Raw genomic sequence first — 26,734 nt, 5'->3', positions numbered from 1 at the left:
GACAGGATTTAACGTAAGTCAGCAGATATGACAATTACGTAACAATGCCAATCCTATTTCTGTACATGAACAACATGGTGACACGCTACTCGACAGGAAACCCTCCTCCTCCTTGCTCACTTCAGCAACTGTACAGCTGCTCTGTCTATACTGTAGTATCTTAGTGTCATGGCGTTTACAAAGCTGGAAGGAATCTTTAAGATTAAGTCTAATCCCTACGTTTTACAGATGAGAAAAGCAGGGGTTTGAGTGACTTGCTCACATGCAGCTCTCAGTAGCAGAAGCAGTAGCTGGTCCTGTGCTCTTTCTATTGGACTAACATGCTCTCAAGTTCTGGATTCTTCATGTATAGCTGAGGTGCAAACCCTTGCTGAGAAATGGCTCCGGGCCATTGAAGGTGGATTTTCTCACGTACCTCTCCCCATCCTTTTCTTTCAAGACCATAGATGAGTGTGAGGTGCTTAGAATATGTACTGAATTCAGATGTGTTAACTTTCTGTACTTTTTCCTAACTCGTGTCTTGGTATAACTTACCGCCTTCTAAGGCAGAGATGGGGATGTAGAGAAGAAATGAAGGAGAGTGAGCTAAAGTCGTGTTACTTGGTAATAAAACTATTTGGCAGCCTTCACTTAATAAAATATCAATCATTGGTCTTGCTTTGAGCCCTTTTAAGTTTTCAAGTGGGTCGACAGGGATACAGGTTATTTATACAGATACAGGGAAACCTTGGTGTATTTCTCTGTAGCAACCTGTAGATGACTGTGCGTTATTGATGAGTGACAGAAAGAGGAATCCTGAAGAGACGCCCTGATGTTGAGCTGTCATGTAGGTGGCCACAATCCACCAATCACCACAGAAGGTTGGAGCAAGAATCACCAGGAATTAGCGTATTTCTAAGAGTCAATTCATTCTTTTAACCCACCCTACTCAGATCCCATATGGCTGTCTTCATAAATCAATTCAGTAAGACAAACAGTTAATAACTGCCCACGATACAAAGCACTGTTAACACTGGAGATAGGATAAAAGATAGTTATTGCTCTTGAGGGAATATAATTCTGTAAGGCATATATTTAAATAATCTCATAAGAATGGGGTAATATCTCAACAAAAGACTGTTTTTCATCAGATTGTAAGTAAAAAGATTGTTGGACAGATTATTAAGTTCCAAAGTAATGAGAATTCTGGCAAGCTGTGCTCTGGAAAAATAAATGACCAAACTTTCTATGTATAGATTATCCACTGATGAGGGCTGTGTATAAACTATTCAGTGAGGGCTGTATGTTCATATTCTCTGAGGTCTACACACCACAGCACTATGGTGTGGTAAAAAGAGTGCTGGAGCAATAATTAGATGATCTAAGATAAATTTCTGATTATTCCCTTGCAATCATTTTAGAAGGTTAACATATTTAACTTTTTGGAGACAGTTTACTCATTTTTAAGGTGAAGGGATTGGAGATTATTTTTCTAAGTTCCTTTGGGGCCCTAACATCCCAAATCATGCTATTCCATATCTGAGGGATGATATATACAAACAGAGGGTCTTTTAAACTAGCAAGTTAGCTTCCCCATATTTTGGTAGTGAAAAAGGATGAAGAAAAATATTAACTCAAAGAAAAATAGATGATTGACATGTACTTACATTTTATAAATTTCTTAATCAGATACCTTCCTTGGTGATTACTGATCACAGTAATTTCTGTGTTAATTAAAGGGGGATCTGGTACTGGGTCATTGATCATAGCATCTGATTATGTTTGAGAATCTCTCAGACAAGGGATGAATGTTAAGCTTTTATGTAAGATGTCGAGCTACATGGGTGTCAAAGAAACATAATTATACTTTTAATCCAGTTCTAAGATGAAACATGATGAAGTAAAAGAATGTGCTTACCTTAGTTTAGGTGATATGTGCACACTCCACCCACCTGTGGAGAATGACAGTGAAAGCCGGGCTCTGCAGGTGCTTCAAACACAGACTTGGAACGGTCATTTACTCCCTTTATCTCCCTCTCCACTCACCCTTTTCCTTTCCAGTCAGGCAGGACTGGATAGAAAATGCAGAGCTTTACGCAGTATATTTACGGTGCTTTAAAATCTCACATCAATCCCTGACTAAAATATACTACATACACAGACCCAAACAAAAGAAATATAAGGCCCACTGACCTTTTCAGTTTTCTAGGAGAAGAAGCGGGAACTCACTGTGATTAATGTATTCTTTTTTATTCTGAGGTATTTTAATTCTACAAGCAAATTAAGGTTCATTGAAAGTAAGAGCTGTTTGTGTTTTATATATATATATATATTTAAAGCTAAACATTTCTCTCTCTAGAAAACATCTCTGAACCTAAACGCCTAAAAAGCATAGAACTGGATAAAAATGTTCATGGCTTTGAATATCTCACCTTCAAATTTTCTCAATTTTCTCTTGGACAACTACATTAGATAATACTTTGTAAAGGCTTTAAGAACTTTATTTTTTCCTCCTACTTGAAGGAGACTCCATTTTAGTAACAGAAAAAAAAAATGTATTTGAAATGAAGCATTAGCCCGAGATAACTCACCTCCCACTTGACTCCAGAGAAACTTGGATTTCCGATTCTTTGAGGTCAGTGATTTGGGGAACCAGTAAAAGAGCCGGGCTATTCTTCTGAAGGTCTTGCTAAAGTTACTTATGTCCATAGCTAGAACTACGAGTGTTCCAGAACGACTCTCTACAGAGAGCATGCATGAGGAAAACACAGGAACACCCACGTATGACACTTTAGCTGTGAACTCTCAGCCAGTATGTCTGGGGACCACCTGTTAGCCCTAAATCCCCTTTCCCTGTCACTCCTTTGGTTTGTCCTTCAGACCTTAGCCCTCATAACTAAAAACTGTATTAATAGATGTTCTTTCTAAAGAAAGAGTTTTAAAACTTCAGAAACTCTAATCTAATGCAACAATTGATAATTTTTAAGCCCAGACACACCCCACCATTCTTCTTCATAAAAACACAATTACTTTCATGCAGTAGCCAAGTAACCAGTATCCACTAACTCAGTGCTCAACAGAATTGTCAATAGAAAGTTGAAGGATGTAGTGGTGATTAACAAGCCACTTCCTAGCCTTGATCCATTTGTTCTGTACATTTTCCACTGGAAAAACAATATGTATTTTAAACCTTGGCATGTAAAAGCACAATTTATCCTCCAACCCCACGCCCAAATTTAACTGATTCTTACAAGTCACAAAATGTATAAAAGAACGAGATTTTTTTCCAGGGTCCTGTTTTGGTCTTTAACCACTTGTTGAACATTTATCTAGACCTTTAACATTATCTCAGCAGACACCAATGTTCAGTTGCCTACTATGTAAATGCGACTGAGGCTCTCATCATTACCCCTGAAACTATATCCAACAATTGGTCTTTGTGCATTCTGTTTATGTCAAAAGAAATAAACATATTCATAGCTTGCTTAGTCTCTAAAACAGCCTGATATAAACATTTGGGCTGTGCTTTTACATGCCACACTAAATTTTTGGGGCTGACTTACACTCTAAAAAAACCAAAAGGATATTATTATATTACCAGTTTTAATTTCCAGGTCCGATGTCTTTGTTTTCTATTCTATTTTCAGTGTTTCTTAGGAATTTGGCCTTTGAGTCTTCTTATAAATGACAAGTAGGGAGGAAGTCCAAGTAAAACAACAGTGTAAGACTTTTATCAGATACTTTTATCTTCTTAAAAGTGGGATGTGGGGTAGTGGATGTAGCTAAAAACAATAGTGTTAAGACTTCTTTATGTTTTCTTTTCAACGGTATCTGCCCCAGAACGTCTCTGTTTTTAAAATTTGAGTTACTATAAACTTTCTGTAGCTCCTCCTTAAAGACAAAGCACTATGTGTAAAATGCACTTCTGAGCTGGGTGAAATCAGAAAAGACTAGCTCTGGTTGTGGCTGTGATTCTGAAGGTAGAATAAATTTTTGACATTTGAGATTGCTTATTCCTACTGATAGTCCCTTTCTTAATTCCAAAGTTATTTTTAGCACAGAGCACTACAAAAAATAGTGTTCATTGCTTAAAAAAATGACAGGAAAAAAAATTCAGGATTATTGTAGTTTTTTTCTGGATAATGTACTAATGAAGACATTCTATTTTTAAGGAAATATTTTCAGGAAAAGATCTATTATATATCTCAGAGACATTCTGTTTGATACAGTGTAATGAGAGCTATAAGCCACTCATATAGTATTTGGTAATTTTGAAAAGAATTGAAGCCAGAATTTTAAAAGATGTTATGGTGTTATGGTTTTCACATTTCTTCCCTAACCTTCAATTCCTTTTTTATTTCCTTGAAAACATCCTTTTTCCAACATACAGTCACTTACTTTATTTATTATTATTTCTTCTGCTGTTAGTACTATAATCTCTTTTATATGAAGAGTTAACTCCACTAACTTTTCTATTTGTTATATACACATTTTTTATACCTATCTTTTGGAAATATATCCCAATATTGTAAAAAAAAAAGCTGCAGAACTGGAGATGCAACTTATTTTAAAGCTAATTTCACTTAAATAGTCATTGTGAAAATTAGGTTAACACACTGGTATCACATCTTATTGACTTAAGATGTTTTAAATGAGGATGCATTTATGAGGGTAAAATACTGAAATCAAAATTTCTTGGTTTCCATGTTACTAATGGGTGGGAAAATTAACACAGGAACCCTAAACTAAAATTGGAGTCCAGAAGGCCTGCAGAGGGAGCTCTCATGCCCTACTACTCATGAATTACCCCAAACAGGAGGTACCTTGCATCTCCAACTGGAAGTGTATCGACTTTACTAACCCAGCAGGAGGAAGATTTTCTTCTGGCCCAGCAACAAGCCCATCCAACAGAAAATGCCACAGCTCAGCCAATGAGGAGCCATCGTCACCCTGAACTCTTAGTTTCCTCCCACAAACTTTCATTTTTCTTTTGCTAATGGCTCCCTTGTCCCATCCTCCTTTCCATAAAAGCCTTACGTTCTGTATGACTACTCGAAGTATCTCGCTGCTTGCTAGATAAGATGCTGCCTGATTCATGAATTAATAAAGCCGATTAGATCTGCAAATTTACTCAGTTGAATTTTGTTTCATAACATGGGGAATAAAGGAGTAAGTCTTAACTAATACTAACATGGAATTGAATTGTTCTTACCAATACAACTTATAAAAATACAATCCCCAGAACAAGGGTTTGTTTATTGGTATGCTTTTCTAGAGGCACCGAAACAAAAACCAAATCCACAAATATACTAACTGATCATATGGTTTAAGTAAAATTTTATCTAATGGTCAGTGATATAAACATTTAAAGTATATAATTAAAGACATACATGTTAGATGGTTAAATGGAAAATTAAAATCAAGAGGGATTAAACACTTCCTTGCCACACACACTCTCAGAGTAAACAGGTATTTGAGAGAGGATACTTGTATTTATAGAAGTCAAGTCATTCAACCCATACATTTATTTCTATAATGTGTACATGTGACACTTAGAATTCCCCACCACAATAATGCATCAATTTGATATTTCAAATAAAATCCTGATCCATTTTGTTTTCCAATACTCATGATAGTCAAATTTATTTACTCTTTAGAACATGATAACTTCATGATATACAGCTTGTATATAATCACACTTCAAGAATCTGATAAATTGAAAACCAAAACCAAAACCAAAACAAATCCTTACTGGATGGATGAAATAATTTCTTGCTGAGCATAATCCTTTAGTCTAGAACTTTGGATAGATTTTTCAGACAATGTTCCCTTTGAATTTTTATACCATAAGTTTATGGAAGAACTGCTACTAAACTTGGAATTAACGGTATATGAAGAGATACAAAATTGTCCCTTCATCAAATATCCTGAGAATTTACCATCACCACCTTAACTCGTTTCTCAAACTGTTATACACAGAGAAATACAAATCTTTACATTAAAATTGAGAAATTCATTGATATTTTTCATGAAATAGTAAGCAGAATTAAAGAAATACACGGCTTAAAACAGTTGACATGATCCTAAAATTTATATGACAATTTTAAATTTATGGCCAAAATAAAAGTTAATAGTTTTTAATAATTAAATCACTTAAAAATATTTTCTCAGTAACTTATCTGAAAGTAAACAGATATGAGGATAACTGGGTTCTGGACACCTTGTAAAATGAAATAATGCCACTTTATCCTTCTCAAAAAATTTGTGATCCTAGTAAAACAGTGGTTTGGTTCTGCTCCCCACCCACAGAAGCCACCTCTCTTTTCTATCACTTACAAACATGTCAACTATCAGTCTTCTGATTTGTCAGGTTGCCAATTTTGGTTCCATTTAAAAATGTTTCCAGTAGGCAGTCAGAGAAGTATGACTCAGTTAGCCTTACGCAGAAGAGTAGAGGATCAGTATATCAACAGAACAGTCATGGCTTTCTTTTAGTGCTCACTGAGGTCAAATGTCCTCATAATTATAAATGTTAAAAGGTAAAAGTACATCTTAACAGCAGCCAAAAATTTATATATTTTTTATGTATTTACAATATTATACATATTTACACGATCACATCAAATACTGAATTGTAGAAACAAGAGATCACCTAAATGGAGCATTCATTTAATGCTTCAGCATTATTTTCTTGTGCAAACTGAAACTTTTCCCAAACTTCTTAGAAAGCTAAAGACAGTCAACATTGCGAAGGCCACCATCCATGGTTAAAGAGCCAAACCTAAAAACACAGAAGAAAAAAGGCAATCTCAAAAGATTCATTTATTCAGACACCAACATTTTAAGGAAGACTAAAGAATATTTTTCAGAGTAAAAAGCTTTTATTTTTAAATAGTTTAAGCAACTATGAATTGCTCTATTTCTTACTGAAACGTAGTGGTATTATAAATATGTGAAAAAATACAATTCAGTGGCTTGGGAAAACTTCGCAAGAAAACATGGGAGTGATGCAATCTAACAAGTGTTAGAAAGAATTGGATAATTTCTTTTTGGTGGGGTGGCATTCAGAAGCAAAGATGTGGAGTTGGGAGTAAGCGCGACATACTCAAGGGACAGCAAGAAATGGAACCTTGCTAGAACAGACTATTATGGGGCCCAGTGGGAAGTAAAGTTGGGTGAACAGGCTGGGGGCAGACTATTATATTCTTTGAATTCAAGTATGAATTTAGACTTGACCTTTTAGATAACAGGCGTTTAGACATTTTTGTGTCAAGGGAGTGGCATGGTAGGACCAGTATTTGGGAAGATTATTTTGGCTGTACCACCCATGACAGATGGAAGAGCCTGGGGTTAGGGAGATAGCTGGTAGTTACCACCATAGCTCACATGCGAGGGGGAAAGAGCTGAATGAGACTGATGAGGTAAAATATGGAAACACGTTGAAAGAAGATACCAAACTTGGTGAAGGGGAGTAAAGAGGAAGTGTCTAAAATAATTTATGTTCCAGGGAGTGGGAGAAAGGTTGTCTCACTGTAGAGAATAAGGAAATTAGAGGGGAAACTGAGTTGGGAAGGATGATATTGATTTTTGGTAGAAAAAAATCTGAAGTATAGTGAGATATCCACATAGTGAGATACAGTACACAAGACCTGGCTTCTGTACTAGTTCTTGCACAAACCCTTCAGTTGTCACTTAACATTTAAATTATGATTATGTCATGTTATATCACCCATATATTGTCAAATAAACCTATGAATAAAATATAGGAGGAACAGACTTATTGGACACAATTTGGGAAGTGGGGATTTTATTCCATAAGGCATAAGTGACTCAATATAAAAGTTGGTTACAGTATATTTTAATAGTCTCTTCTACTTGCTAATCTTTAGCCTTAAAGGATAAATATAGGATTTAGCTAAAGTTGTGAAGAAACTATAAATTGCATACTATAAAAGGATAACTACAATGTAGTTGCTATAAATCAATAGGAAACAAGATTTTTAAAACCTAATAGGCGAGTCACAGAAAAAAAATTTAATCGACATATAAAAGGACGCTTGACATCATTATAAACCAAAGAAATGCAAATTAAAACAAGATACCAGTTTTTAGTAAACAAATCAGCAAACATTTAAAAAACTGATAACATTTAGTGTTAACAAAAGCATAGTCTTTTTCTGTTTGGGACAACCACACATACATCTTTTAAAGAGCAAAGTAACAATTACTACTAAATTTAAATGTGCATACCCTTTGACCCAGCAATTCCACATCTAAAAATTGATCCTCAAAAATTCGTACAAAAGTACATGAAACTATATATACAAATATGTTCACTAAAGCATGGTTTATTATGAAAACTTAGAAACAAATTAAATGCCCAATAAATAGGGATACATTAAATAGATATGGTAGACCCATACAATGCAATACTAGGCAGCTGTCGAAAATGAGACATATAGTTTACATGTATGGACTTGAAAAAGTACTCTTGATGTATAGCCTTAAGTGAAAAAAGTAGGACTAATCCAGTCTGAACAGAATGGTTCCATTCTTATAAAACACACACATAACCACAAACTATTTATAGTGACTACTTCTGCAGGGGTGTGGGGCCATGAGAAAGGGCAGGTAGAGTCTTTTATTTCCAAATTTTTACAATTATATATTGTTTGAAAGTTTTTTTGACAATTCATTAATTTAAAACTTGGTAATATTATAGAAGTGTCTCATAACTTTCTGCACATAGCACAAAAATCATGTGATTTCCTGATAGTGAATCTTTTCAAGCTTTAAAGCATAGGTACAGTGGGGATAAGATTTTATAAGGAGATGGGAGGCTGGGTTCTAGCTCCAGCTCATCTTCTCAGGGTATGAACTTCAATACTTGCAGACCATGGATAAAGACTGTCTGCTCTGCTACTGTATATGGTTGGAATGCATGTTAACTGAGATAATGCAGTGTGAAAGTGCCCTGCAAGGGAACACACATCATATAAATGGGAAATATTTTTATTAGCAGAGGAATACCTAACGGCTTGAAAGAGAAGGGTTCTTTCTATTCTGAGTGAGCCAAATATGATTTAACTTCTCTGAGGAACCAGGATGAAGAGAAGGCCATTCCAAAGTGGCTTTATTGGCTCTGTACATTTCCCATCTCTTTCTCCCTGATCTGTTAGGGAGCAGACACCCAACTCCTCAAAGAGCTGCATTTACAGATGGCACTCACCTGCAAGGGGGTTTGCAGAGCACTCTGTAAGTCACCCAGCACCAATCGGAGTGCTGGCATCTTATAAGCAACTCCGATACCAAAATTAAAAATTATGATTCTAATGAGAAAATGTTATAAAAAATAATGTGCAAAAGATTTTCATTTTCACAAACTGATTCTAATAAAGCAAATAATTCTATTAACCAGTGCTTGTGTAAAATGGAATCAATCATAGTAGACTTGTCTTTATCCAAACAACCCCAAATTAAAAGGTACCATGGAAGTCACAAAACATAAGGGTCCTGACTTTATATCCCTTTCCCACTGCTTAACCTAGTGACACAGGAAGACAGAGAGATACAAGTATAGATATGTACGCACATGTCCTCGACTGTATATAAAAACACAGGGCAGAATGCTATCTGCATTAACTCACCTTTCTAAAATATGATTATTTTCAGCAAGTTCTTTAACCACTCCTTCCATTTCTTCTTTTAATTTCTTCATACTATACATACATACAAAATAATGAAAAATAAGCATCTTTGCTCAAAAAAGTATGCAAATGTTTTAGAATTATATTTACTCGTATATTATGTTTTAGTTCTCTAGATTGAACTAATAACATTAGCAAACGTATTCACAAGCATCAAAAATTTGAATATAAAAGATTAAGATCACAAACTGAAATAAAAACAAATGGAGACATCATAGTTATTAGATGGTAAGTTTCTTACCCGAGAGTCATTTCTACTAATGTGTTAGAACATGGATAAACTGGGGTCATGGTATGTTTGATTCCACTGGAGGCTGCAAACATTTTCTGAGGCAAAGTTTCTTGTAACTAAAATATCAAAAGACCTCACATTAATCACAGAACAAAGTACTTACTACAGATCTTAAGTCAAATATTACAGGCTTTCATATATCCGGTACAGCTTAAGTTTTAACTTGAAAATTACCAATGATCAACATTACCAATAAATCAACACTCTTTTAAAAAACTTTTCTGATAGATGACAAAAAAAATAGTCTATCAGATATTCTCAACTGTATAACATCTAAGTTCTTAAAACATGGCCCAAAGTACGTATCACAAAATGGGAAAGAGAGCTGACATAAGACATATTATGTCCTATTTTCCCTTCTCAATCATAATCAAATATAAACTGAGAAGAATTTTATTTTCATTTTTCCTAATCTGTATTTCTGGCTTTTCCTGAGATATAGGAAAAAATATATATTTTTTAGATACTTTTAATAGCTGTACCTCATTAGTATAGTCTTGATACTTTGATACTTCTTCTTCAATATCATAACACTGATTAGTTAGGGATAATAACTGTTTCCTAAGATGAAGCATCTTTCTGAAAACCAAAAAAGAATTGATTAATAAGCAGTCTCATGAAATATTATTCTTACTTAAAATATATTACATTAAATTGTATATTATGAAGTCAACCACTAAACACGACCCCCGCAAAGTTTACTTACCTCATCCATTCTTCTGACTTATCCAAAAATGCCTCATACTTTTTAACACACTCATCTGTAAAATGGGTCATAGCTTTCGTTGCATGGTAATATAGTTTTTGCCTGTAATTTAGAAATAATCGGAGGCTTAAACCAATGTTACCGCTTCTATTTCCAATATTAAAAAAATTTCAAATATATGAAATTTGTTTCCTGTAATGACTGTTGTGACTTCAGAATATTTACAGTAGAAAGCCAAAGGTTTCTAAGATAGACATTACGTCAGCAAGAGGCAAATGAGAAAGGAGAATAGTCAAAAAATAGTTATTAAGTGACATCAAGGTTAAGAAGGCAGTTAAGTCTAGCCTTGCCTATGTCCTATATTTTCTGGCCTTCTGCAACAGAAGCACACGAGGCAGAAGAAACCTGCCCCTCATTCTCCCATCTCAGTAACCTCTCGACCGGTGCCTGAGGAGTGAGCCTCAAATATGTACACACATAGTAATAATTGTGTAAAGCTAAGATTAAAACGTATTTTTAATTGTAATTAATTTCAACTTTAAGAAGAATCATATTAATAGCACAACCAAAAAAAATTATTAAACATCATCTGGACACTTACTTATCAAATTTGTGGATTTGTTCTTCATTATAAGCTAGTCCTAAAAATAAGAAAATATATTAGTTTTGTAAATGTAGAATCATAAAGTCACACACAGTATTCTTTTCTTTTGAGATTATTACTTCAAAAAGGCTAAGAGTTTAAAGCAGATGTCACAAACTTAGATAAAGCTCACAAATGCTTTTATTTGATCTGTACAGTGTTAACATTAAAAAGAAAAATTAATTGCCAACAGTTAAAATCAGGATATGTCTAATAAAATCTGTTTTTCTAGATTTTCTTGAGATACAGGAAGACTGAGCAACAAATTAGGTGAATTTGAGCAGCGGTTCTCCCCGTTAAATGGGGTCTCTCCTCTCTGGCTCTCCTCGGTCTCCACTGGCCAAACTTATTCCTGTTACGTGTTTGGCCTCTACAAGTTTTGGAGTTCAATATTTTCAACTGATTGAAAATATTCAAAAAGTTGGTTTTAGAAATAACATTTAACTTCTTTCTTGACAGAATCAAATCTCTGAAATAAATAACTTAAGCAGCCACCCTTACAAATATACTACTTCAACTGAATTACAACTGGTAGGGCTGATTCATTTGATTAACAGATGGCAAATTTTACTTACTACGTTCTGCTTTGTCTTTTTTGAACTGATAGTAAATCTCTGTGATGCAATTTAACAGGACTTGTAGCTTCTCTACACTATTAAAGGAAGAAAAACCCATATAAATTTACTGAGTCAACGTGAAAAAGAATATTTAATAATCAGAGCAGTAATGACCAATGAAGTTATAACCTACTGTCTATCTTTTGGATGAGTGCCTTCTTGATGGGCCCAGGTATCTGCTAGCAATCCTCCTGGAGATAATTTGCTTTCGGTATCCTGAAGACTGGTTTCTATTGTTCCCTGAGAACTGGAAAGCTAAACAAAACCAATGGGTTCAGACCCTGATCACCAAAAATCAGAAATGATCATCACACTGACAATGGAATCTAACGTCTGAATCATAATTCTTTTATAAATTACTTCAAAGCCAGAATAATTACTTTCATTTTTAAATGCAAGGACCTTTTCTTAGGTTGACTTCTACTAACTGTGTGACAATAAAATATGACACTAACTAGTATTAATGCATTTTAAAAACATTGCTTACATTAAGTATCTTTTTTTAAAAAGACATACAAAATACTTTTAATGATTCAATTGTTTGTTTCTTTATCTGTAAAATGTGGTTAATTATCTCAAAGAGTTGTAAAATTCAAATAGGAGAACCATTAGCGTAGACAGTCCCAAGTATAAAATGTAGGTGTGCAAGACTGTGCTGTTTGTTTAGAGGCCGAAGAAAAGTAATTCCTCTTAAAAACAGACAATGAAAGCTCATCTAAGATCCTGTTCATTTTAAGCTTAGTAACTTTAACTTTATCACTTATCTACCACAGAAGTAAGCATTTGTAAAACTTTTAAAGAAAGGATAAAGGTTAGACTTAATAAATATATCTAAATATTCTAAGGGTCCCGATACATACTATTACTTTTCAAATAAAGTTTTAAGTGGCAGTTTACACTGACACTAGCAACAAACAAGGGCGCCCTTTTTACTACACTCTTGTCAGCACTGGACCAGCAGCCTCAGCCTCAGCCTCACATGGGAACTTGTTAAAAACACACATTTTGGGGCCCCACCTGTTGAATCAGAAACTCTGATTAAGCCTTGCTAATTTGATAGACAAAAACAGTATAATATCTTACTGTTACTATAATATAAAATTTTCTATTACTACTGTGAACATTTTTCAAGTTTCATTCGATCTATTCATTTTTAAATCATTTCTAAATGTTCTTTGTCTATTTATTGTAGATTTAATGTTTTCCTTATCAATCTGCATGACTGATTTTTTTTTTGCATGAGCTATTTTTATTAAAAAACCTTTATCACATTTTCTCAATCCATTTCCCTTTTAACATTATTTTTTAACATAGAGATCTTAAATTTTTATAAATCTTGTTTTTCGTGCTTTAATGTCTTTTTTAAACATTAATGTTAAGAATGTGTTAAGTATATATGTTAAGTACATTATACTTCCAAAATATGGAAAATAGTTTATGGATAAAGTTGTTTATCACAACATTATATAAAAGTGTGAAAAAACAAGCAACCTGAAGGACCAATAACAGAGAGATAATAAAACTATTAATAAACCCATTGGCTGCATGCAATATTAAGTCTAAATAATAGTGTTACAAAGGAAAAAAAACCCCAAACAAACTGGAAAATGCTTTTACTATAAAGTTATACAAAAAAATAAAAATAGGGCCCGCCCGATGGCTCAGGTGGTTGGAGCTCCATGCTCCTAACTCTGAAGGCTGCCGGTTCGATTCCCACATGGGCCAGTGGGCTCTCAACCACAAGGTTGCCAGTTCAATTCCTCGAGTCCCGCAAGGTATGGTGGGCAGAACCCCCCGCAACTAAGATTGAACATGGCACCTTGAGCTGAGCTGCCGCTGAGCTCCCGAATGGCTCAGTTGGTTGGAGAGCATCCTCTCAACCACGAGGTTGCCAGTTCAACTCCTGCAAGGGATGGTGGGCTGCTTATATTTAAATACAAACAAATATTGGGGAGGACTATTTCTTGTTTCTCTGAGTTTTAACTGCTTTATTCCATAGCAACATTTTAAAAACTTCTTTGATCATGACCTAGTATCATTTAAATGTGTATACATAACTGGACTGAAAGTTTCATGGAACATAATTTCTTTACTATATGTGATGCATTCTGATGTTTTCTATTCTATTTCATTCAAAAACATTGCTGACCTCAGTGCATGAAACTTTACAGCCTACTACTAATTATTCATGATATATTTTGAAAACCACTGCTCTAGATCTAAAACTGAGGAAAAGAACTAAAAATCAACCTAAGCTGGGAAAGAAAAAAGGGATATCATATCAAGTTCCTTTTCCCCTTTAACACCCATTTCATGAAAGAATACTTCAAATGCTAAAAGCTTATAGGAGTATAGCCTCTCTATTTATCTCATTTAATTGGTACAACAATCTGTGAAATAAGCAAGGTAAGAAACTGCACATTTTAAAGAAAAAGAAACCAGGATGCAAAGAATTAAAGACCTTGCTTAAGTCATCAGGCAGGAATAGCTAGGTAAATAGGGGCAGATCTGGGATCAGTAATCAGCTCTCACAAAAACTAATTTTGTGCTCTTCTACAATACATTTTAAAAAGAGATCCAGAAACTACCAAAAATGCTACTGTATTTTTTAGCAGGGTAGAGATTTTGTCCTCATTTCTTTTTTTAGTTATAGAAATGATTGTCTTGAAAAACCCAAATCTTCCCTTACTTTTTATTTAAAGAATATCTACTTTTCCTAACTTGAGTCTATTTCTAAGCAAGTTTAAGCACTCTGCATGTTAAATTACATTTATGAACTTGCTTTAATTGCCATAGCAGCAACACTAGAGCAATTACAAATTTTAAAGAGCGACAGGGAGTGAGGGAGGGAGAGAGGGAGAGAGAAAAGGGCTTTAAACAAAGCAGGCTTTTGGAAATGTCATGGTAGTAAATTGTATTTAAATATTGTAAACAGTTCCTATTAGGTTGATGCAAAAGTAATTGCGGTTTTTGCAATTATTTTTAACCTTTTAAACCACAATTACTTTCACACCAACCTAATAAAAATGGGAAAAGACTACCCTTTCTCCAGAGAGCTTTAGGTACATAATCTCTCTAGAAACGTTTACATCTCACCTTGCCAGGAAAGGAATAGATTGTGAGCCTAAGACTGTCATAATTTTGTAAATACTTACTCGCAACAATTTGGTGTGTATGTCTGAAATTTCATCTAACTCTGCTGATTCTAAATTGATCTTCATCAGCTTTTCGTATCTGTATGGAAAACAAGTTGGGAAAAGCACAAAAGCAGAATAAACACAGATTTAAAAAGACGTTTTATAAATTACAGCTGAGTTTTTATTATCATAACCATTTCAGAATAAGATACTAAATGCAAAGCCTACAAAGCAACAGATCCCAAGAAAACTTGATGTCTTCATAAAGAAGAAATTTTATATACTTATCAATTTGCAGATTTAGAGATCACACAGAAAACACAACTTAATTTCAAATAGTCTTATGCCAGGATTATAGTCAAAATACTAGATTTCAGAATTAATGGAGGTCAACAGTAAATAGTGAGTTCATTAATTGTATTTCCTGTGCAGTACAAATAGAAGAACCAAGGAAGAGGGCAGTTTAAAATATAATTCTGTTTCAAAAGACAGTCTCAGGGATAAGATTAATAAGTAAAAGTAAACTAAAAGTAATCCCAAATTTCTAAAAATATTACCAAAATACACTTCTAGAATACTACTTCCTAGTTCCTTTGTTGATTACAGGTTTTTTATTTTCCTTTTCAGTGTCTGCTTTGCAAGGTAAAAAATGAGACATTTCTATCTCAGATTACCTTTTCCTTTGTAAAAGGAAGGGGAAAATGACACCGAAGAGATGGTACTCATTTCTTACTGAGACCTCTGGATACATGTGCCTTTGGAGGAAGTAACAAACTACGGTGGTGCCTTAATACAAACACTTGCATAGTACGTTGTATATGCCCAGGGTAACCCAACAAATTAAACAGAAATGTAACAGTACTTAACATGTGAATCACTATTAGTAAGGAGTAATCTACTCACACTTTCACAGTTTTTTCAATGTTTCTGATGCAGAAATCCAATGTGATCACAACTTCTGTCTTTTTGTGAACAGTTTCATTATAATCATCTTTAACTAATTCTCTAAAAAAATAATATTCTCATTAGTTTATCTAAGGAATTATTTGTTTTCTTTTTTCTTTCACTAATTATTCTGCTATCCTACTGTTCGAATTTTTTAACAGTCTTGTTATATTATGAAAGCCAGTTCACTTTTTATTATAAAAGCATCTCTGTGAGCCTTATACAAATCTAGGGTATAAACCACTACTACTTACTAGATTAACAATTTAGAAATCTAAGGCTTTAAAATTATATTTAAAAAACAAAAACTAATCTACAATCACACAAGCAAGCTGAACAGCATTACATTTTATACCCCCAGAATTAATTTTTACTACTCATAGTAGATTGCTGTCTGATTTACAGTTTAAATCAGTAATATGAAAAGAAGAAGGATGACACAGTAAATAACACAACGGAAGGGCTTTTTGTCTGCCTCAAAAGTCAACCAACTAAGGCCTGATGCTTGTTTTTGCTGAGAATGGTATTTACATTTTTAAAGGTTGTAAAAACAAAGACCAGACCTTATGTGGCCTATAAAGTCTAAAACATTTATTAACTGAAAAAGAAAAAGTTTGCCAACAGTAGTCTACATTAAAAACTATTTTCTCATGACTTGTTAAACTAAAAGCGTAATAAGTAAAAGGAATAAAAGCTTCATGGAGCAGTAACTGGGATAGATTACAACAGCAAGAGAAAATGAGAGCTGTTAGTAACAATACTATGAAAATAAATGGAGTCAACACTTAAAATTGCTCCAGAAACTATTAGTAAAAACCAAGAGACGTCTTAAAAAAATAAAATAAAATAAGAGGCTTGTTAATGGAAAGAAAAAAGCATAGGCTTACAAATTAGGTATGTGAAAACATAAAAAAAAAAAAATTGTTAAGTATATTTATGGGTTTAACATAAAGGTGACAGGAAAAAAAAACAGAGCCTTATTCCATTTTCTTCTTAGACACAACAGTAGCACAAGCATGAAATGCTTCATACATGTTTTTGCAAGAAGGGAAGGATATATACAGAAACTGTCACAAGCATTAAAGCTGAAGACCACAATGAGCCCAGAGAACATGAGGCCATTACTATGTGTGCATGAAATCCAAAAGTTTCCAATGATGTTGTGAAGAACCAGAGGCATGGTTCTCAAAAGAGACCATTTATTCTCCATGTCTATCAGACGGAAAAATGACATCTACAAATCATGAAAGGTAAACAAAGATCAAATCATATTCATCCACAAAACATTTCCTAGGGTCACTTGCAGGGAGAGAATACTAAACTAGATGATCAATATTCTGACCTACAATAAAAGATTAAGTGACTACCAAAAAAAAAAAAAAAAAAAAGCTTTTAAACTGCTTGGAAAGGTGAGTGTGTACTCATACTGTATGGTTTAATTCATTTATATGAAATGGCTAGAACTGGCAAATTTATAGCAACATAAAGCATATTAGTGGTTGCCTAGGGCGAGAAGGTTATAGCAAAAATGGAGGATGACTGCTAAGGAGTGTAGTTTCTTCTTAGGGTGATAAAAATATTCTAAAATTTGTGGTGATGGTTGCACAACTCTGTAAATGTACTAAAAATAACTGAATTGTACATTTAAAAAATGGGTGAATTTTATAGTCTGTCAATTATATCTCAATAATGCTGTTTTTTAAAAACAGCTAAGTGTATACTTCATTTGGGAAAAAGGCAAGAAATTGAGGAAGATACAGAGGACATAAACTCTAGAAAGAAGTACAGGTTGTGCTGGATTACAACAATGACAAAAACCTTCCAAGATGGTGAGATGACAGCCAAGTCAAGGTCCTTGGAAAAGGAATTCATTTACCATCACATCATACAGTGCGGTGGTGTAAGTTGTAAAATCCAGGTATTGTTGTCCTGTCTCACAAGGTTATTGTCGGAATCAAATGAAAACATAACTGCTAAATGTTTTGCAAACTAAACGTGAAACAAATGTATTATAATAAAAATCAAGCACCTTACCCTGCCTAGTCTGAAGAGAAAAAAGTATCAGTGGTGGGGTGGATATCAGTTATTTAGTGAGGTCTATGTGAAGATCAATCTTCAAATTTCAATCTATTACTTACATCAACCATCGGATCCCCTTTCGCATTAATTCCTGGTAAAGGAGCAAGGTACTGGCAATTCTACAGGCATAACATACAACTCCTGTTATTGCCTAATGAAGAAATACAAAATGTCAGTACTTGGTGCTAACTGGTACAGTGTAGAGAAAACTTTTACACAAAAATTTTCAAGCTTATGTACTTTTATCAGGTTAATTAAAAACACGATTAACTACCAATTTCTAAAAGCTAAGGACAGCTATAACTGCTATAAACATTTCATCCTTAACATAATAATACTAAACATGCACTGTCTCAATGGAGAACATTTTCTTATGAGTTCAAGAAAGAATATAAAGTCAAGAAGAAAGAACACAAAATAATTTGCAATGGGTAACAATTTAAGTGAATAATTTCCTAGATCATATAGGCATATATAAACACACAATATATGTTATTGCTTCCACTATTGATAGAATAATTTTAATTCAGATGATGATATAGTAATTTAATTAACTACTAACCTTAGCCATGCTAGCATCTCCATCTAAATCATAACGTGGATGTACTTTAGGGAGGGAAACTAAAACATTGAAGTAAAATAATTAAAATCAGAAATAAAGATTTGAATAAATTATTATACCCTGCATATAGTAACCTATAACTTAAACATTAATCTCTAAATTACCTCCAAATTGAACATTAGTAGCAAAACTCTTTAATGCTCTTTTAATGATTAAAAAACAAACAAACTGGAAACAATAATGCTCATTCTGTAACAAGTTACTAACAAATTACCGGCAATATTTCTAAGGAGTTTCATTTTTTTTCTTAAATATATTCCCACACAACAAGCTCAACACTTTTCTTTAAATCTAAATCAAATCCCAAAGAACCAAACAGAAAATTTGAAATCTGGGTAGTTTATTTTTTTCACCAGTAGGATTAATAATTTAAAAGATTCCAAAATGCAGATCTAATTCGTCTGAAGACTCTAAAGCTTGACAAAGTGTCCTGGTCACATTGAACATAATAAATATTTGCTGAAATTTATGATACAAAAAGTTATTTTGAGTGTTAGCGAAATACTAAAAGCAGGGAGCTACAGTGCAACATACATGACAAACTACCGTTTTATGAAACAAAATACTTAATGTTAAATGATGTTGCCTACAAGATTTTTAGATTTTCCTACAGTCTTGTTCAATTAACTTACAAAATTTTCATGTTAATTAAAAGCCTACATTAATGTCATCATCAATCAATTTTATGAAGATGACAATCATTTTTACAGGTTTTTTTTGTTTGTTTTTTTTTTTTTTAATGGCTAGTAAGAACAACAGGAAAAATCCCAACTTACTTTTTTCATATATCAATCCTATAGTACTCAGAGGTTCTCGGCTTACTACAAAGATAGGGTTTTCCTCAGAAGTTTTAGGGAAATGTTGTGCCAATCTTCCAGGTTCTAGAACTAAGCGTCGTCCTTCATATATAAGTTCTTGATTTGAAGAAATAATTTTGGTTTGTTTATACACCAGTTCATGAAATACAGTAGCACTGTGTGAGAAAAATCCGAAAGGACAACATAAATGGGAGAAAAAGAAAGATGAAGTCTTTTTTAATGACGGAGTACAACATCCATTGCCAAGTGGTATTTCAGATCATGACCAGTCCATAGATATTACAGTCTATAAACTAAAAATTCCACATAAACTGTCTATACAGCAATCAATTCTAAAATATTTTTATGTTTGGATACCTATATGGATATGTACAATATACAGGTTTCTTAATACTTAATAATGGGGAGCCAACATAGCAGAGAGCTTAAGAGTAGTGACTCTGAAATCAGACTATCTGGGTTCAAATTCCAGTTCCTACACTTAATTGCTGAATTACCTTAAGTTCCTTAAGTTACATAACTCCTCTGTGCCAAGCTTCCCCGTCTATAAAATGGGAATAATAGCACCTATCTCACAGATTTGTTGTGAGGACTAAATGACTTAAATATATAAAGAATTGAGACTAGTACTTGCAACATGACTATATAATGTTTGTTAAATAAATTAATAAAACCAGGTTATTTTCAGAATGATGTTTTAGGGAAAAAGGTAGATTCTCCCTAAACAGATCCTATGAAATCAAAGAAATGTTTCAGCAGCAATGTTGTCATTTGTCTCTGCCACAAGCCTCTGCCGAGATTGGCTCAAATTTGGGTGGGCTTTTTATGTTCAAATAGACTCTTAAAATGAAATAGTGGCCAACACCTAACTATGATACATATTTATTAAGGCTATTAAGTACCACAATAAAGACAAATATTATATTTTAATCTAGTGTTATATTAATATTATTTTATTCATTATATTTAGATTAATGTTTATATTATGTTAGATATTAGATATTAATATGTAAAATATTATTTTATCTAATGTTATTCCTTAATAAATTACTAGTAAAAGTCTCTTGTTGAATTTTCTATGAGGCATCAAAACTGCTATTTGAATCCTGTCAAAACAAAAACTAAGGCATATAGAATGGTTGTAATGTTTTTTCCTTCATTTTTAAAAACATTTTTGAGGTCATTATGGATTTATATGCAGTTGTAAGAAATAATACAGAGAGATGCTGTATACCCAGTTTCCTGTAATAGCAACATCTTGCATGAATACAGTACAATATTACAACCAGGATACTGATACTGATCCACCTATCTTATTCAGATTTCCTCAGTGTTACAAGTATGTGTGTATGTATTTACTTATATGCAGCTTTATCATATGGGTAGTTTTTTTATAACATGGGTGTTTTTGTTTAGGTAAAACAAATAATTATTTCTCCAGCAGTCAATAAGGGCTTTATGCCACATATGCAAACAATAACTACACAAACTATGTTTAAGATTTACCCTTTAATATTTTTTAAATGACAGGACAGTACGCTTAACAAAACTTGGTCCATTTATTAGTAGATGCTATTCTGGTTATGTGAATAAGTAATTTGAGGAAGAGCAGAGAAATGAAAATAGTCTTATAAAACCTACAGTTTAAGACCTAGCTAATTTACCTGTAAATTTTAAAAAATGAGAAAATGAATCCTTTTATTCCAAAGTGAAAAGGAATTTACTAAGCACTCAAACGAACTTTCTAAGGGGGAAGTGGGTACCTCTAGTGAAGCTGAGGCATCTTTTCTGTTTCCTCTCCTAATTTATGAAAGTAATTATCATATAACACGACATTATCATACAGGATAAAATATAAAGAGGTACTTACGTATTATAGCTATGAATATAAATCTTATGAGCTGTCATTTGTTGTAGCGAAAAAACATGAATTATCATGCGGTGAAGTATATCACTAGTTTCTGCAAAAAACTGGTCAAAACCCCAACACTTTTCCTGATCTGCTTCAAGGATGTTTGCAAGAACCGGGGTAAGTAGAACTTGAAGTCCCCTAAAATAGTATTGTAAAAATAGTAAAAGAGTTGAAGAGTGAATGTGATATATTCTGTCTAGGTACAAAATCATAATACTCACCAATAAATCAAAGGACCTATTACTATTATTCATTTAAAAACCTGCCAACTTTTCAGAAAGCCAGGTAACCTTAATTTAATATTACTTGTCAGTAGGTCAGGGGTTATGGTATTTTTTTTTTATGTTAACTTTTACTGATTATTTTGATTCTCTCCTTTCCAAGTTTCCTCACTTTCCCAAACACGTTATAACATTATACTCGTATATACATAGCGAATCCAGGTGAGAGCAACTGATTAGAACCAGGTGTCATGAGGGTAAGATAATAGTTTAATTTCAGGGTCTTTAATGTCCTTTTAATATGGCATTGCAATATTTAATTTTTTATGTTGAATTTATATGCCTTTTGCAGCGTACTGTGAATGAAAAGAGGGCTATGCAATAAACCTGACAAAGTTCAGGGTGGTCACTGGGTAGGCCCAATAAGCTCAGTGACCATAAGTCACTGGATGGACCACACAGGATGGTCTAATCACAAACTCCTAACTGGGCAGGTCATGGCGGGTAGACCCATCCCAGGCCTGTAGCTTCCTTAGCAAAGGTCAATCTTTATCTGAGGTGAGCTCTGTCCACTGCTCTTATATATCTAGAATAACATGCCTTTGAAATGTCAGAGTAATTTTTCCCCCCTACTCCTTAAAGGCACAACCACCAGCCCCAGAGCACAAGACCACCAGAGCAGGAGACCACAGACCCCTCATTGTTCTCTTATTCCCTGCATACCTTCTCTATGTGCTGTAAATGTTCATTATTAAATATCCTGTACCCACCAATGTAAAGGAAGTATGTGTTTCTCCATTCTGCCTTTTATCCAACCTAGAGATTTCCCGGCTATGCTTTCTCCCGCCAACTTAATCTACCACCAATGGATTTCATGTGCCTTCCTTTCATCTTCTCCTTGGATTCTAAAGTATAAAATAAGCTGGAGAGCTGCCATTCTCCGGAGCATTTGAGATCTTGCTTCCCAGGATATACTGTCATTTCGTCTCAAATAAACTCATACAAATTCTCTACAGGTTTGGATGTTTCTTACACATCAACACAGAAGTAAAATGACTGTAATTATCTTGCAATCAATTAGTGATGATTCAACTAGGAATAATTTTTGACTAATAAGCTTCAATATTTAAAAAATGAATGGAAGGACTTTTATTCTTTCCCATGCTTTCGCCAAATTATAAAATATGCTCAAAGAAACTCTCAAATTATGGAATTTCAAATAGTCTTAAAAATATCTTCTTGATTATGTGACAGGCACTAGGACAATTCCTTATCTGTGAACAGTTTCTAAAATAGATAGTGGATATTTTAAATTTTTGCCTAACAGGTATCTATTCTCCCTCCTTTTGCAAGAGAATCCGCACCTCTCCACTCTCTAACCCTACTCCCTGTGCATAGATGGGCACAGGAGCCAGGTTTGGTTAATGATTAGTCGGAGGTGGCTAGGTGGTAGCATACAGGTTAGTCAAATGAGAATCAACCCAGAAATCTTTGCTAAAACTCTCAGGAAAGAAAGTCGTTTTCCCACTGAGTTGTTTTCCCACAAAGTCGTTTTCCCACAAAGCTGTGAGAATGTGAATGTGGGAGTGCCAGCAGCCTCCCTGTGCCTGCCAGGACAAAGCCTGAGGGAGAGGAAAGAGAAATCAGAGGAAAGCACATCAGAAAGATCTGCAGAAACTCAGTCTTGATACAATTTGAGTCTGAGTATTTAGCTGGGCTTTAAGTCACATAAATATGTGAACTTCTAATTACAAAGCTAGTCTGTTTCCTTTTTCAATAAAAGCAGTCAAGTTAGGTTTTTTTCACTTGCTATCCAGTCTTGACTAATATATATAAGAGGATGGTTATCTTTTTTTTTTTTTCCTTTAAAAAATTGCTCTTTTATAAATAGGATGGTCATCTTTTTTTGCAATTGTTACATTTATGGTCGCTGTTTTCATTGCTGAGTAGTAGTACTTAATGTCCTTACTATTAAAAACAAACAAACAAACAAAATCATGTAATATACTAGGTTGGTGCAAACATAATTGCAGTTTTTGAAATTTGCTGTTTGATATTGGAATACATTCTTAAATAAATGTGGTTATGTTCTACATCATTTTAATGTGCATTTCTCACTTTATGTTCTTTTGCTAATGACTGACTTATTACTTGCTGTTTATTTTATATTTATTTTAGACTATGGAAATGATGTTAGACAAAAAGCAAATTCAAGTGGATTTTCTTCTTCGAGTTCAAAATGGGTCGTAAAGCCACAGAGACAAGTCGCAACATCAACAATGTATTTGGCCCAGTAAGTGCTAACGAACGTACAGTGCAGTGGTGATTCAAGAAGGTTTGCAAAGGAGATGAGAGCCTTGAAGACAGGAGCATAGTGGCTGGCCATTGGAAGTCGACAACGACCAACTGAGAGCAATCATCAAAGCTGATCCTCTTACAACTATATGAGAAGTTGCCGAAGAACTCAACGTCGACCGTTCTACGGTCGTTCGGCATTTGAAGCAAATTGGAAAGGTGAAAAAGCTCGATAAGTGGTATCTCATGAGCTAACTGCAAATAAAAAAAAAAATCATCTTTTTGAAGTGTTGTCTTCTCTTATTCTATGCAACAACAACGAACAATTTCTTGATTGGATTGTGACGTGCAATGAAAAGTGGATTTCATTTAACAACCGGCAACGACCAGCTCAGTGGCTGGACTGAGAAGCTCCAAAGCATTTCCCAAAGCCAAACTTACACTAAAAAAAGGTCATGGTCATTGTTTGGTGGTCTGCTGCCAGTATGATCCACTACAGCAGGGGTGTCCAAACTGCGGCCCATGGGCCAATCCATTTTTAATTGGCCCACAGCAAATTCCAAAAATATATTTAGTTTACTTAAATAAACCAGCTGAGTACGTACTTCACCTCGAGTGAGTGGCCCGACTGTTTGTGTATTTTGCGCATATGGCCCTTGGTGAAAAACGCTGAAAAAAGTTTGGACACCCCTGCACTACAGCTTTCTGAATCCCGGTGAAACCATTACATCTGAGAATTATACTCATCAAATCGATGAGATGCACTGAAAGCTGCAGTCAGCCTTGGTCAACAGAAATGGCCCAATTCTTCTCCACGACAACGTCCGACTGCAGGTTGCACAACCAATGCTTCAAAAGTTGAACAAATTGGGCTACGAAGTTTTGCCTCATCCGCCATTCACCTGACCTCTCGCCCACTGACTGCCACTTCTTCAACTTTTTGCAGAGAAAACGCTTCCACAAGCAGCAGGCTGAAGAAAGTGCTTTCCAAGAGTTCCTCAAATCCTGAAGCACGGATTTTTATGCTACAGGAATAAACAAACTTATTTCTCATTGGCAAAATGTGTTGAGTATATTGGTTCCTATTTTGATTAATAAAGATGTGTTTGAGCCTAGTCATAATGATTTAAAATTCACGGTCTGAAACCACAATTACTTTTGCACCAACCAAATACTTTCTGGTACCTAAGCAATTTTTTATCAAAGTATTTATAACTTGGTGTGCTAAAGACTGATTAGATAAATAAGGCCTGTTACCCTCCTGAAATATATGCAATCTCTAGTTCAGATTGTCAGATTATTAATTCTGAGTTTCAGCAATCTGAATACTAAAGTATTCATTTCCTGACCTTTAATGTTTTCTTGATATCTAATATTATTTTATATTAGTTTCAAGTGTACGGCGTAATGGTTAGACATTTATGAAGTGATTCCCCAGATTAGTCTAGTACCCACCTGGCACTATACACATAGCTATTACAGTAGTGTTGACTATATTCCCTGTGACTATTTTATAACTACCAATTTGTACTTTTTAATTCCTTCACTTTTCTCACCCAGCCCCACAAACCTTTCTCCCATCTGATAACCATCAGTCTGTTCTCTGTATATATGAGTCTGTTTCTGGTTTTTTTTGTCTGTTTTTGTTCTTTAGATTCCACATATAAGTGAATTCATATGATATTTGTCTTTCTCTTATTTCACTTAGCGTAATTTCCTCTAGGTCCACCCATGTCACAAGTGGTTTAAGATTTCAATTTTTTTAATGGCTGAGTAATATTCCATTATATATATGTACCACATCTTCTTTATCCAATTGTCTACTGATGGACGCTTAGATTGCTTCCATACATTGGCTATTGTAAATAATGCTGCAGTGAACAGAGGGGTGCATATACCTTTTTGAGCTAGTGTTTTGGATTTCTTTGGATAAATACCCAGAAGTGGAATTGCTGCTAATCCCTTTAAATTTTATCTATTTTGCCTGAGATTGCCAAAATGAGTATTTTCTAAATCAAAATTTAACACAAATTACTATTGTAATATTAAATTTCTGTTCTCCAATAAAATGAATTTATCTTGATAATTCTAGCTGCATGACACAATTTTATTTTGGAGATTTTTATGAACAAAAATGAAACTGTCAAAACATGGTTTTCAAAAATGATTTTAGCAGTGAAACTTTTGGTATAAATGAATTTTCACAGAAATACATAAAATGAGGTAATATTTTATTAGCTTGCTCTTTCTCTCTCTCTCTTTCTCTTTCTTTATATGCTAGAAGTCATACAAAAAGCACCCATAAATTATAATCAGTGTTAAGCCAGTAAATCATAATCTGTATGTGTGTGTTCACTTGTGAAATATATAATTATCACACGTAGGAAAAATGGAAGTTAACTCATTAATCACAAATTCTAAATACTGATGAATGTCTTGGCTTTATTACTAGAGTAAAATCTAAAATAATTTACTCTCTACATTTAATTTCTTTTACCTTAAATCTTTCTTTGTGGTAACAGAATTCATATCTGACAATAAAATTTTTTTGAGCTCTGGCTACTAAATTAAATAAGACCCATATGAACATTTGAAATGCTGGAAAAAGTGTGAGAAAACTATTATTTCTCACCTTTTGAGTAATATGAATAGTTTTTTTAAATAAGGATACATTAAACTTCTTGAGTGGTTGTTTTTTAGCACTCTAAGTTACTCCTATCTATACCATTATTTGTGGTCTGTCAATATGGATGTCAGTACA

General features: G+C 33.9%; 1 protein-coding gene across 3 annotated transcripts in view; it reads right to left on the bottom strand.

The window, feature by feature from the left end:
* Positions 1 to 5,347: 5,347 nt before the first annotated feature.
* TBK1 (TANK binding kinase 1) overlaps positions 5,348 to 26,734 on the bottom strand; it is a 44,790-nt gene continuing 23,403 nt past the window's right edge. Inside the window, exons 8-21 of one of the 3 annotated variants that reach the window (XM_033116360.1) lie at positions 21,416 to 21,595; positions 19,504 to 19,700; positions 18,668 to 18,726; positions 18,165 to 18,256; positions 15,985 to 16,086; positions 15,100 to 15,178; positions 12,078 to 12,199; positions 11,903 to 11,979; positions 11,286 to 11,325; positions 10,685 to 10,786; positions 10,461 to 10,557; positions 9,928 to 10,034; positions 9,627 to 9,698; positions 5,348 to 6,760 (exon numbers count right to left, since the gene is read on the bottom strand). In XM_033116360.1, coding sequence (XP_032972251.1) covers positions 6,709 to 6,760; positions 9,627 to 9,698; positions 9,928 to 10,034; positions 10,461 to 10,557; positions 10,685 to 10,786; positions 11,286 to 11,325; positions 11,903 to 11,979; positions 12,078 to 12,199; positions 15,100 to 15,178; positions 15,985 to 16,086; positions 18,165 to 18,256; positions 18,668 to 18,726; positions 19,504 to 19,700; positions 21,416 to 21,595 — 1,378 coding nt within the window. In that variant the 3' untranslated portion in view covers positions 5,348 to 6,708. Of the gene's footprint in view, positions 6,761 to 9,189; positions 9,209 to 9,626; positions 9,699 to 9,927; positions 10,035 to 10,460; positions 10,558 to 10,684; positions 10,787 to 11,285; positions 11,326 to 11,902; positions 11,980 to 12,077; positions 12,200 to 15,099; positions 15,179 to 15,984; positions 16,087 to 18,164; positions 18,257 to 18,667; positions 18,727 to 19,503; positions 19,701 to 21,415; positions 21,596 to 26,734 lie in introns of those variants that run through there. The other 2 variants (XM_033116359.1, XM_033116361.1) reach the window with 2 other exon arrangements.

This window comes from Rhinolophus ferrumequinum, chromosome 10 (assembly GCF_004115265.2).
Source record: "Rhinolophus ferrumequinum isolate MPI-CBG mRhiFer1 chromosome 10, mRhiFer1_v1.p, whole genome shotgun sequence".
Lineage (NCBI taxonomy): Eukaryota > Metazoa > Chordata > Mammalia > Chiroptera > Rhinolophidae > Rhinolophus > Rhinolophus ferrumequinum.
Note: the sequence above shows the minus strand (reverse complement) of the source record. Positions and strands in the feature narration are given on the sequence as shown.